Genomic DNA, 13,941 nt, shown 5'->3' with positions numbered 1-13,941 from the left:
AGTTCAGCCTGTTGTGTTGTGCAGGCTCAGAGCCTTAACACAGAACATAGCATGACAATGTGCCTAGCATAATTCATGCTCCTGTGTTATCCATAGAGAGAGAAAGCGAAACCGCCTACAGATGCAGTTCTATGTCCCTCTGTCTGCCTGCTGAGCTTCTGCTCTAATGTAATGGATGTGCTTAGACCAGCCACTGGGTTGGTCTGCTCTTCCATCTCCCCTTGGCCTCATCCTGGCTCTAAGTGAGTCTCAGGTCTGGCCTAGTGAGAAGTGACTAATTGCGTCTAGTTGTTAGTGCCCCTGGAATGAGATCCACTTCAAGCAGTGACAGGCTGTGCAATCATTTCTTTTCTCCCGTTTCCCCCTCCACTAGATTTACCCCTCCGCTTCTCAGCCTACTGGGCTGTAAAATTGAGCGGACGCCGGGCAGGATACGGAATGAGACCTGGCATCTTTGACGCTAACCTTGAAAAGGGCTGCTAGCTGTACCAGAGAAGGAGGCAGCCATCTTGGAGTGGATAGTGAGAAAAGCAGGGGGTGAAATGAAATTGTTTTATAAACGAAACAGGACAAAATAACTAAAGTGAAGTAGGCTGAGGGGGATGGGAGGGGGGTGTACCAATAACAAAACCATAGCAGGAGTTCTGTGATTTTTAATGCGCCATTATATTATACATCGGCCACTGCTAGAAACAAGATGGTGGCACGGTGGACGACAGATTGGCAGATAGGATTTCTGCATTCTCTAGCCAGACAAAGAGAATATAAAAAGATGGATAGAGACGGTGAGAGACAGATACAGGGTAAAACTGGCAGGTAGCCCAGCTGGGTGGGCAGACCAGTAACTGAAAGGTTGCAAGATCGAATCCCAGAAAAAACAAGCTGAGAAAAGAAATCTGTGGTTCTGTCCTTGACAGAAAACCGTAATTGCTCCTGTAAGTGGCTCTGGATTAGCTAAAATACTAAAAGGTAAAAAGTAAATGACAGGAAGAGAAACGGACAGAGATACACGCAGTAAATAGACTTTGCTTTTTTATTAGAGATGACAAGGCTTTTCTCTTTTCCCCCCTTTATTTGGTAATGTTCTAATGCACTGTCTTTGTTATTCCTTACCTGCATTCCACTATTCCACCTCAAGCTTCAAATACTAAGAAAATGGATTACATGAAGATAAAGTATTACATTTTCCAGCGTAATATTTTGAAATGTAATTTATTCTAAAAAATGAACATCCCCTCAGCATATTGTATAAAGGAAAACAAACAAAGTAGTGTTTAAATGAAATTAACTCTATTGTCTGAGGCATATTTTAAAACCCAGCAATCCATTACCATAGGCCTATAGAGGAAATAAAAGCACCCCAAGACACAGTTATGATTTGAGCACCTGTTTTAGAGAACAAACCTCCTTGTCTCCATTCCTCTCCATATCCCTCCACCCCAACACATGATATTAGTGCTTTGAGATGGTCTCTCCACAAGAGATTAACCAGGTTAAAACTCCCTGGCAGCTCTGTGGTGGGGCCACTCTCCCCCTGGAGGTCTGCACTATCATTTGCAGGAAAATTACTTCAGTAATGAAGAATCCAGGCCCATAAATCCTAGTGGCCTCACTTTCCTTTCTTCCTCTCCTCGCTTCGCCATCCAAGTCCACTGAACAGCTAGTAAAAATTCCCCTTAAAAAATTCATAGGGCAATTTTACCTCAAATCCCTCCTACCAAGCACAATTATGGAACTTTCATCTCAATTGATTTATGTGCTGAGCGGGAAAAGACAAAACAGGCTGTAAATCATTGTTTTTAAAGGGAGGGAATGCTTAGGCATTTAACAAGTGGGCAGGCAGGCTGACGGGCAGGCAGGCATGCAAGTTGAGCGTTAAAGTGGGAGGAGAGTAGAATGGGAGGCGGTGCAACCAAGGGGGGAGAAAGACAGGGGGTATGGAGGCGTAACGGAGTGGGGTCGGGGGGGACGTACAGCTATTCCACTTGATTAATAACACTAATCAAATTATACAGTGTTCCTCTGTGCCCTGAAATCTGGGGGCATAATGTGTTCTAATGGCGAGGTTCATGGAGCTAAACTTCAGGGGAAAACACCATGCCACTGCATCTGACTGCTGCACATCTTAATGAAGGCAGTAAAACATCCATTTCCAGCAGCCATGCAGGCAATGAAAAAGGAGATTTCACTGTAGCGCTTGCTACCACAAATGTAACAACACTGGAAAACTGAAACAAAAGAATAAGCAAGACAGAGAAATAGACTGAGAGAGGGAGAGAGATAGAGACAGACAGAATGGTTTGGGTGAGGGAGGTCTCAGAGAGAGAAACAGACAGAAAGGTTTTTTTTTGGGAAGGTCTCAGAAAGAGAATCAGACAGAAAGGTTTGGTTTGGGAAGGTCTCAGAAAGAGAAACAGACAGAAAGGTTTGGTTTGGGAAGGTCTCAGACAGAGAAACAGATAGAATGGTTTGGTTTGGGAAGGTCTCAGACAGAGAAACAGATAGAATGGTTTGGTTTGGGAAGGTCTCAGACAGAGAAACAGATAGAATGGTTTGGTTGGGGAAAGTCTCAGACAGAGAAACAGAGAGTTTGAGACAGACGGGTGTGGGTGGGGGAGGTCTGGGTTGGTAATGGGATTGGTGGTCCATCTCAATGTTCTATTTTGGGAAAGAAATCCGCCTTTGACACGTAAAATCTCTTGCCTGCTAACGGATGAGCCAGCCTGCTTTGCCATGTCTATTATCCTCAGAGAGGCTGACAACAGCCACATTTCATTACTATTTTAAGACTGATGTGCCTAACCAAAGCATCCATCTACCCATCCCTCCACACAGCCCTGGCCAGTACGCCTCTTCTTGGCGGTATAGAAGAAAACAGCTCAACCAGACTAAAAGGAGGCTGGAGGATGCAGGTGGGAGGCGGGGCTGACATGGTTATTTTCACAAGTCATAACTGTAGAACAGAGAGGAGCAGAGGCCCTTTGGGTGTAGAGTGTCCCCAGTGCTGCTCTATCGGTTGACATTATACAAAAAATCAGCAGAAGAACAAGAACAGAGGAATAAGGCTAATGTGGCTCAACCCTCTGGATCAACCTGTGTGTAAGCCAACAAAACAGCCACGCCTGCTTTCATTACCTTCCCTGTAGACACACGCAGAAAGAAAACACTGTGGTTCAGATTAGATCGGCTAAATTACACTATATGCAAACAATCCAACCAGCTGTAAACCAGCTCTCAATAAAAGCAAACATTGTTTTAGTTTTTAGGCAGATTTGATCTGAAAAATTAAAACAAACCTGAGAAAATACAAGATTGTTATTGATGTTATTATCGTAATGATGACTTGCGTTTTTGTTTTTACTTGCAAGCACACAGCCTCAATCAGGATGAAGTGCCGTTTTCATTTGGTTAAGAGTCTTGGTTTCACTGGTTTCCATTTCAATACAAACAGTTGGGCTGTTTCAGTGCAGAAAACTCAATCAGGTCGAATTACATGTCTATCAGATCAAAATGTAATTGATTTGAAATACGACATGAGATTAACTACATGGCAGTGAACGCACAGTGGGGAGCTCCGTAGGGACTGGCCTATGGGGAACTCATTAATGCTAGCTAGGTTCTGAATTATTGAGTGGAAAACTTAAGCATTGACTCTGAGGTATAGGAATCGCCCGTAACAACTTCCTAAGTATTCATCTCAACTTACAGCGGGGCAACCGAAGATGTCTGACGACTCATCTGGCTCGCCCTCTCATCAATATTACATGGAGCCAAGTTGTAATGGTCCATAATTTAAAGAGTTCAGATGAAGGTAGGGTTAGGGCGGTACGTACATATGTGTCATCGCTATGTAACGTTTTATACACTTCATACATCCCTCTGTCTCCATGACACTTTATACATGTCATATCCTGTGATTTTTAAGATCAACACTTAAACATCCTCTTATTTCTCTCTCTGGTCAGTATGGGTCAGTGCAAATGTACACTTCATCCTCTATCATCTCTGAAAAACATGGTAATCCTTTGCAGTGACATCACATCCTGTCTCTGTGTTGTTTTAATATGCACACCCACTGAGTTAAGGTCAAAAGGTCATCGAGCGTTAGCTGGCACCAGCAGCACACCAACATACCGTCCCTCCAGCGTTGGAGCTGTAGCCCTGTCTAGGAGCGATATGTGCTATAACTAAAGTAGACACAAAGACTTCAAATGCCAGGAGCAGGCGTTCTCTGCTCAGGGGGACCCAGCATGCTATGCTCTCTCTCTTTCCTTCTTTCTTTCATCTCTTGGGGACCCAGCATGTCTCCCTGACCAGGGACCCAGAGGGTATTCCTGAACCTTCCCTGGGCTGCCAGCAGGGGCCCTTTGGTGATGATAAACATATAAGCCACCCCAGTGCTGTATGTTATGACGTGGTGCGATGGGGCCTCCACATCCCTGAGGTGCCCAGTGGCTGTCTCCCCTCCCAGCCTCCCTGAGGCCCCCTCCCTCTGCAACCCTCTCTCTGCTCTCTGTCACTCTTTCTGTATTCTTGCCCTCCTGCTAGCTTTCCCAGAAAATGAGAACTCAATTAATTCAGGGGAAATAAGGGCGACAGAGGAGGAGGCCCCTAAAGCCCAGAGAGAGAAAGAGCGAGAGATAGAATGAGAGAGAATAACAGAGAAAGAGAGAGCAGACAAGAGGGAGAGGAGAGAGCAGATCTCCCTGTCGATTGTGTGGCCTGGTTAAGGCAAACACAGGTGGAGTGACTGGGTGCACAGGGGAGAGGGATGTGCATTAAGTCTTTAGCCAAGTTAATCCTGTCTACAGTTCAAACATGGCTGATGAACGTCCCTCATTAAAGGGCCAAGTGGAGCGAAAGAGGGATATGTACACAAACCGGTCACAATGGAACAGACGGGCAGAGAAATGAAGAGAGAGAGAGAGAGATAGAGGCTGATAACTGGCCAAATGAACTCAAAGCCCTGAGATGTAATTTAAACAACGCTGACCCTCAACAACGCCCAATACTTGGACGCACCTTGCAAATGGTCCCCTAGACGTCCCCCGCTTGCTCTGTGCATTGCTCAGGCCGTGGACAACGTGTATCTCTCCTGTGGACTTAGAAATTATGTTCTGTTTGCTCAGTGCATTGCTCAGTCCTTGGACAACGCGTATCTCTCCTGTGGACTTAGAAATGTTTATAACCTTTCAGTGGCTTAATGCATTCTAACTGTCAAGCATAATCCTACTGCCTAGAGGCAATGCCTGATATAATCTAAATAAACAAATGATATTTTTTCAAAATGGTTTTGTTATGCTTTGCTATGTGATATGGTGTAGCTTTAGTATGTGAGAGGTAATCAATCGTTCTAAGAGTGAAATACAATCTACTGTATTTTATGTCTTCCCCCCTACCCAATTTAGTTATATTCAAATGTACTTCCAACCCTGTCGCGTCTCGGGAACATTCAAAGTGCTCAGGAGACTTCCTCCTACTGGTCATTCAGGCCAAAGCCATCAGCGGTGACTCGACTGACAACCTCAGCCTGAGAGAGCCGTGAGAACGTGGTGAGACAAGGAAATCCATGCAGACTACAGTACGGCACCCTTCAACACAGACGATGCTTGGCCAATATGCATAACCCCATTGAGCTCCCAGTCATATATCGGCCAGAGGCACTGTGAAGGCTCAAACCTACAGTAAACTTGTGGTGGACAACCTTGCACAACGAATGTGTGCCAAAACAGTGATAGGCCATCAAAATACGGAGTAAACTGGAAAATGTTTCCATGATCTCTTTTAACTAAACAACCGAGTAAGCCTCTGGAAAAGACTAAAATACATGTTTTCAACTATTTTCATGAATTTGTGCCGCTACATTGAAAAGCTGACTCCTACATAATCTGTAAACAGTGAGTTACCACAGAAAGGCAGTGGAGTTAGATGATCCAGTAGCTCCTGCATCGTATCAACATCTTACATTAAAACATAAACCCCACTTGCTGTATATGTCCCCTGCCACTCAACAATGTTCATTGAACCCAAAAGTTTTTCAGGGGCCAAATAATGAATAGAAAGCAGTGGCTGTAGTTCTGGGTTTTCTCTGCCACTTAGAGAAAATATATTTCTCTTACTAATGATCCAGTAGCTTCTGTGCATGTGTTGATCATATTCTGTACATGTATTTATTTTCTGTATGTTGTTAGTTGTCGTCTGTCCTCTCAACATTCACATTACGCTTTAACATAGGATATTGTATAACCCTGTTGGGACGCTGGGAATAAAATGTAAATAAAAACAGAATGCAATGATGTGTAAATAATTTAAAACCTATATTCAATACAAAATACTACAAAGACAACATATCTAATGTTAAAAACTGAGAACTTTTGGTTTCTTGAAAAATATATGCCCACATTGAATTTGATGCCAATAACAAATACAAAAAAAGTTGGAACAAAGGAAACAAAAGACTGGAAAAGTTGTCAAATGCTAAAAAACGAAACCTGGTGGAATATCACCCATTTGGCAACAGGTATGGCAACATGACTGGGTATTAAAAAATAAATTCAGAAAGGATGGGGAGGGGTTCACCAAATAGGATAGGGAGGGGTTCACCAAATGGCAAATAGTGCAACAAATTAAGAAAAGCGTTTCTCATAGTTAAATTGCTAAGAGTTTGGGGATCTCATTATCTGTGGTACATAATATCATTAAAAGATTCTGAGAATCCGGAGACATCTCTGTATGCAAGGGACAAGGCCGAAAACCAAAGAAGAAACCATATATAAACAAGATCCAGAACCGCTGCCACCTTTTCTGGGCCCAAGCTCATTTAAGATGTACTGAGGCGAAGTGGAAAACTGTCCTGTGGTCTGATGAATCAAAATATGAGTCATTTTTGGGAATCATGGACAGTGTGTCCTCCGGACTAAAGAGGAATGGGACCATCCGGCATCTTATTAGCGCACAGGTCAAAAGACAGCATCCGTGATGGTATGGGGGTCCATTAGGGCACATGGCATGGGTCACTTGCACATCTGTTAAAGCACCATTAATGATTTACAATAAATACAGGTTTTGGAGCAACATATGCTGCCATCCAGATTACGTCTTTTTCAGAGAAGGCCTTGCTTATTTCAGCAAGACAATGCCAAACCACACTTTGCACGTATTACAACAGCATGGCTCCATAGTAAAATAGTCTAGGTGCTTAACTGGCTTGCCTGTAATCACCCATCAAAAATATTTGGTGCATTATGAAACGAAAAATACAACAAAGGAGACCCTGAATTGTTGAGCAGCTGAAATCCTATATCAAGCAAGAATGGGTATACACTTCTCTATCAAAATTACAGCAATTTGTCTCCTCAGTTCTCAAACGCTTACAGTGTTTTTAAAAGTAGAGGTAATAAACATGCGCCTCAAAGTGGTAAACATGCCCCTGTCCCAACTTTTTTGAAACGTGGTCCTGGCATCCAATTCAAAATGGGCATGTATTTTTCCAGTTTCAACATTCTATATGTTGTCTTTGTACTATTTTCAATTAAATACAGGGATCAATCATTGTAGTCTGTTTTTATTTGTATTTCACACAGTGTCCCAGCATTTTTGGAAACAGGGTTGTATTAACAGAAGGGGAACACAGTCTACATACATTGCATCTGCTTGTCTGCCAATTATCAAGCAAGTAGGCTCTCTCACAATTTGATAGACAGCACATGATTGAAATTCACCAGAGTTCCACCTCTGGGCAGCCACTCCATAGCCCCTGGTAACCAGTTTGACAGTCTGCCTCCTCAGACGATGTTTGCAGTGGTGATGAAAAAATAACCGTCTACGTAAATAGACTCACTATTTCTATGCTTATGCTTGCAATAACCCAAACTACTGTTACAAGTTAAAACAGCCAAATATATTGTTTGCTGTATGTTGAAGTGTCTCAGAAAATACCAGAAAAAGATCTCTGATTATCGCCTCAGGACTGCAGAGGCAGGAATGGAAACTCTGGATCCACATCCACTTAATGAATAGAAAACAGCACACACTATATTTCAGAGGTGATTAAACTATATGGGATGCTAACCAACAACCTGCAGAGAACGATGCTGCAGCAGTGACTAATTTGCTATTGGGGTTTTCATAAATAAATATTTTAGCCATGATAAGAAGAGTTTGGTGCAAAATGTTTTTCTTTTTCAGAGATCATAATAAATTCATTATCTTGCTTGGTTTACAGCTGATGTGTTGAAAATAGACTGATTTATTGACATAGCTAACCATGTTTAAGTTAATGCTTCCTCTAAACTGCACACATCATAGTTTTAACAGTTGATACATAATTGGCAACGTGTTAACTGGGTTTATTATGATAACGGCTAATTTTTAGAACTGATCAATTTAGCAAGAATGGTATTTTATTTGGAATTCTCATATAATATTGTTTCAGCTAAAATAACTGAAAACCACATGTGTGGGAAGAATGGCAAACTCAGAATGAAGTAACTTGACAATGTTGATTTATCAGGATTACAAGAAGAACAGTTTAAAGGAGGGAGTGAATAATGCAAAACAAGGTAAGGCCACAAGCTGTACTGTAAAAGCTACTGTTAAATTGCTTAAAAATCAAGCCTGGTGATGCTGATCAGGGGAATTACCTAATCCACTACAAAGTTTGTGTTGTAAAGGCATAGTTGATCTGATCATTATCTTATCTGATACTATCTTTGTCAGTTGGAATGTATAGTAGGCTAGCTAACAGTTTTTATGGGCTGAATTATGGATACAGTCAATGTTAACCATTGCAAGAAAGCCAGTCTTTTTGACTGTATGGAGTAATGACAAGTGAAGCCAAGTTCTTGTATTACAAAATTATAGCAGAGTGTTTGTTTCCAAAAATTCAAAAGGTTTGGTGTTGACAATAAAATTCACAGCTTTTCAGAGGAAGGTGCATGGTATATTTCAACATAGCTAGCTAGTAACTGTAGTCTTGCTGGCTTGTAATGGTAGGTAGCCAGCAATTGAGATTAGTTTTACTGTAACAAATGTAATTTGCCAAGAACATAATGTCAGCCTTTTTTGTGCTCTGGTTACTATCTAATGTAACACAAATGTCCAGGTTAATAGAATACACGCTGACTTCAGTCATGTTGTATTGCAATGTAACGGCCAAGCATACCTAGCTAGCTTTGACCCAAATACTGACTACAATATATTTCTGTCTACAGATGGCAAACAAGGGTAAAAATACTGTGTGTGTGTTTGTGTGTGTGTATGAGTGTGTGCACGTGCGTGTAGACATGAAAGTGTGTGTGACCCTTCAGCTCACATGACCTCACCTCATGGCTCCCAAACTGGTGCTTGTCTCTTTTTAAAGAAGTGAACTGCAAAGAAGAGACAACAGTGATTAATCGGGGAGTGTATGCCTGGCCCGGCCAGCTACGTAAAGCTGGTGCACAGCCATTCTGTCAGACACATTTGTACGTGAACTTCTCTTCTCCTGGCCGTGAAAGAACGCTGGCCTAGTGTAGCTAGCAGAGGAGCGAGCAGCTGTTGCCAGGGGGTGTTGCAAAGTTTGTAGCTTACAAAAATACTGAGAAGGAGGAATGTGATGGTACACTCAATGTTAACGGTCTCCTTCACTTACAGTATTTGACAGTTGTCCTGTGTAGCTCAGGTGGTGTGCTCCCCTAGCATTTCCAGGGTCAATGGCTGTGGTCATATATTGCTACGTGTTGTAAGACACTTTGGACAAAAGGAATGCTACGTTTGCAAACTACGGACAAGGATAGACAGTCCAAATAACTCAAACAGAACATGAACCCCTTCCTCAGACACTGGGCATGTGCACTTTGTTATGTTTAATATCAACTCCTAAGGAGAAGACAGAAAGACACAAATGTACCCTTTTGTTCCAAGGCCTGTTCAAGATCACCTAAACTACAGGGGGCATAAACATAAACCCCTTCCGTTGATCACAGAGTCAATCTTTTGGCACTCAGGGGTATTTCCTAATGTACATTATAGCTTCATTGCTTTATAATGCTATACCTTCAGTCCACATTCACCCCTACACTGCAACCCGCCCACACTGATCCCACCCCCTCAGGAAAAACCTAGTAAAACAGGCCAGCCAGACAGTTCCACATTTTCATATGATAAATAACACATATGTTAATAGCCAGGGGGGATTATAGCCAATGTGTTTCCTAGAAAATCAGTCTGCCACCAGTACTTAACGTGATTGAATAGCCTGTAAACAGAAGCTGCAGGCATTCTTGTTCCTGTCTGGGAGACACTAATAAGGTTGTGCTTCGAGCAAACTAGCTAAGCAAGGAGGGGAAATATAAAGAACTGAAGTTCATGAACTGAGAAGTAAGTGAAGGAGCTTTTAAAAATACCTCTCTCTGTGCACTTTGCCTTATCCCTGAACCGAAACTGAAGACGATGAAACCACAAGACCAAAGAGTGTTAAGCGTTAAGCTAGTCATAAGACATCCCGGGTCAATAGATGATAGTGTTCCTCACATTACTTAAATTAAAATTAGATCTGTCTTTAACAGTCTAATAAAAAGCCATATGATGATCCTTTCCCTCTCTGCTCCCTTTCCACTTCTGAATAGAATCAATTCTCCTTTGTTCACATTTATTGTAAAGACCTCTTTGCTCTCATGCCAACATCTTTTCTTTATCTGCATCCATTACAGTCAAAGTGAGTTTTTTTGGCCGGTTAGCCACAGAACCACAGTATTGACAAAGTGTGGAGTAAGAGATAGGGCCTGTTCGTGTTGCAGGCAACATTAGATGTGAGATGAGCATGAAAATGCATTAAGCACACAATTTAGTTGTTAAGCTGAAAAAGGGCATTTGTGGCCTCCTCAACGCATCATCTGACATAGCTACTGTATTTAGCATTAGGATAATACACTAATAAAAACAACTTACAGTGGATATAAAAAGTCTACACACCCCTGTTAAAATGCCAGGTTCTTGTGATGTAAAAGAATGAGACAAAGATAAATCATGTCACCTTTAATGTGACCTTTAATGTGACCTATAACATGAACAATTCAATAACAAACTGAAATCTTTGAGAAAAAAAAAGAAAAGAAACTCACAATAACCTGGTTGCATAAGTGTGCATACCCTTAAACTAATACATTGTTGAAGCACCATTTGATTTTAGTAAAACACTCAGTCTTTTTGGGTTGGAGTGTATTTGCTTGTCACACATTGACTTGGCAATATTTGCCCACTCTTCTTTGCAAAAGTGCTCCAAATCTGTCAGATTGCGAGGACATCTCCTGTGCACAGCCCTTTTCAGATCACCCCACAGATGTCCAATCGGATTCAGGTCTAGGCTCTGGCTGGGCCATTCCAAAACGTTAATCTTCTTCTGGTGAAGCCACACTTTTGTGGATTTGGATGTGTGCTTTGGGTCGTTGTTGTGTTGAAAGGTGAACTTCATCTTCAGCTTTCTAACAGACGCCTGAAGGTTTTGTGCCAAAATTGCCTGGTATTTAGAACTATTCATAATTCCCTCCACCATGACTAAGGCCCTGGTTCCAGTTAAAGAAAACCAGCCCCAAAGCATGATTCTGCCACCACCATGCTTCACTGTGGGTATGGTGTTCTTTGGGTGATGTGCAGTGTTGTTTTTGCGCCAAACATACCTTTTGGAATTATGGCCAAAAAGTTCAAACTTGGTTTCATCAGACCATAACACAGTTTACCACGTGCTTTTGGGGGACTTGATGATTTTTTTTGCAAACCTCAGCCATGCTTGGATGTTTTTCTTTGTAAGAAAAGGCTTCTGTCTTGCCACCCTTCCCCATAGCCCATTCATATGAATAACTTTATTTGTGATTAATCATAGTCACTTTAAATGATGGCAGGTGTGTAATGACTTCTATTTAACATGAGTTTGAATGTGATTGGTTAATTCTGAACACAGCCACATCCCCAGTTATAAGAGGGTGTCCACACTTATGCAAACGGGTTATTGTAAGGTTTTTATTTAAAATTTTCCCCCCTCGAAGATTTCAGTTTGTTTTTCAATTGAATTGCTCATATAATATATCACATTAAAAGTGGAAAATGTTCTGACATGATTTACCTTTGTCTCATTCTTTTACATCACAAAAACCTGACATCTCAAAATGTTTAGTGCCTTTGTTTGGTTTTCAGATACCTTCACTTAATTAAACATTTAGTTGTTACAGACTTAATATCGAATTGATTATATATATATATATATATATATATATATATATACACACACACATATATATATTGCCCTCAATCTACAATAAACCATAATGACAAAGTGGAAACATGTTTATGAAAGTTTATGGAAGAATAGGAGAAACTGCCCAAATCCAGATGTGCAAAGCTGGTAGATGCATACCCAAGAAGACTCAAAGTCACTGCCAAAGGTACTTCTACAAAATATTGAATAAAGCGTCTGTATACTTATCTACGTTAGACATTAAATACATTTTAAAAACTTTTCTAAAAATGTGTTCCTACTTTGTCATTATGGGGTTATTGTGTGTAGATTGATGGTAAAAAATAGATAATTAATCAATTAAATCTAAAACACAGTAAATTAAGTAAAGCAAGTCTGTCTATAACAAAATGTTGGGAAAGTGAAGGGGTTGGAATAATTTCCAAAGACACTGTACATGATGCATAGAAAGTTTTTAATGAAGAGAAGCATGTGGCTTCTAACCGCGAGGCAAACCGACAGAGGTTAAACAAGTTTGACGTTCATTGGGCAACATGTCAGTTGACTCTTAGTGTTTGTTTACTAAACACAGCAATTCAGCAATTCAATCATATCTGACAAATACTCCGGAAAAAATACAAGTAAGCCAACAAGCTCCATAGTGTAGACCTGCTGTTATACTCCTAAATCTTGATCTTGAGGAGCTGTTAAACTGAAGCAGGATGCGGTGAAGGTTCTGAGTAAAATCTCTAACCCCGGAATGCGGGCCGTTTCACCTATGGTGACCAATACTGAAACTAGAGAACAACCCACATTCTGAGTCATTTTGTGAAAAAACACAAAGATATTAGAAGAGACGCCTGGTCTCAGTAGAGACCTGCCCCGATGAAATAGAGTTAGCCTTGCAGAATAACCTACACCCGGCTTACCGCAACCAAGCCAGAAACCTTCAAACAAACAACAATTGCAAAATCAAGATATGAAACGACAGACAAGGCACCCATTGGGTTTGGTTTGTCCACTTTGGCCTCCCTTTAGCGAAACCTAAACCACATTTGGGCCCTAATCCCAGATGAGAAAAGGGGAGGGATGCAGTCGCAGTAGCAGACAGACAGATAAGGATAAGGCACCTGGTGAATAGCACCTTTGTGATTCACCAGACCACCGAGGTAGCTAGGCTCAGACTTGGCCCTGTGTCACGCTGCTAATTTGATGACCATTACCCCCACTGACTACACTTGGCTTCAGAGGCAAGCCGTATCCTCTTACTTCCCTATGGTCACCTTAGAATAACAAGGTCCGTCGCATCAACAGAATAGATTCAATTGAGCAGAGTTGAACACAATTCATTGGCTTAGGCCCTCGGCTGCCTGTGGGACACAGAATAGAGGAAAGCCCTATTGGAGCCGGAGTATCAGTTGACTGACTAATTATGCAAAAGGTTTGTTGTGATTGGTTGGTGCTAGGATGCAGGGGTCAGGACAGGGCGGAGCTACACGGCTTTTACTTCTTCATTAAAAGTTAAATGGCACTATAACTCAACTTTGTGTGTATTGGAAATGTTCTAAATCACATGGCAGCGAAATAGTTCGTTTTTTTCCCAAGATACTGGGGAGATTCTGGCCTATCAGTGTCTCCAACATCTCCAACTACAGGATGTACTGAAAGCGGTAGAATGGTAAACACCACCACAAACATCTCAGGAGAAAACATTCAGGGCTTAGAGGCAT

General features: G+C 41.6%; 1 protein-coding gene across 12 annotated transcripts in view; it reads right to left on the bottom strand.

Moving 5' to 3' along the window:
• Positions 1-13,941, bottom strand: part of fbrsl1 (fibrosin-like 1) — a 328,078-nt gene that overhangs the window by 122,577 nt on the left and 191,560 nt on the right. For 9 of the 12 annotated variants that reach the window (XM_034296385.1, XM_034296390.1, XM_034296383.1 and 6 more), the window contains one exon: positions 9,324-9,368. The exons of the other annotated variants lie outside the window; for them this stretch is intronic. In XM_034296385.1, coding sequence (XP_034152276.1) covers positions 9,324-9,368 — 45 coding nt within the window. The remainder of the gene's footprint in view (positions 1-9,323; positions 9,369-13,941) is intronic. 12 annotated transcript variants of the gene reach the window in all.

The sequence above is a fragment of the Esox lucius genome, chromosome 13 (assembly GCF_011004845.1).
Source record: "Esox lucius isolate fEsoLuc1 chromosome 13, fEsoLuc1.pri, whole genome shotgun sequence".
NCBI lineage: Eukaryota > Metazoa > Chordata > Actinopteri > Esociformes > Esocidae > Esox > Esox lucius.
This window is presented reverse-complemented; position numbering and strand designations above follow the sequence as displayed.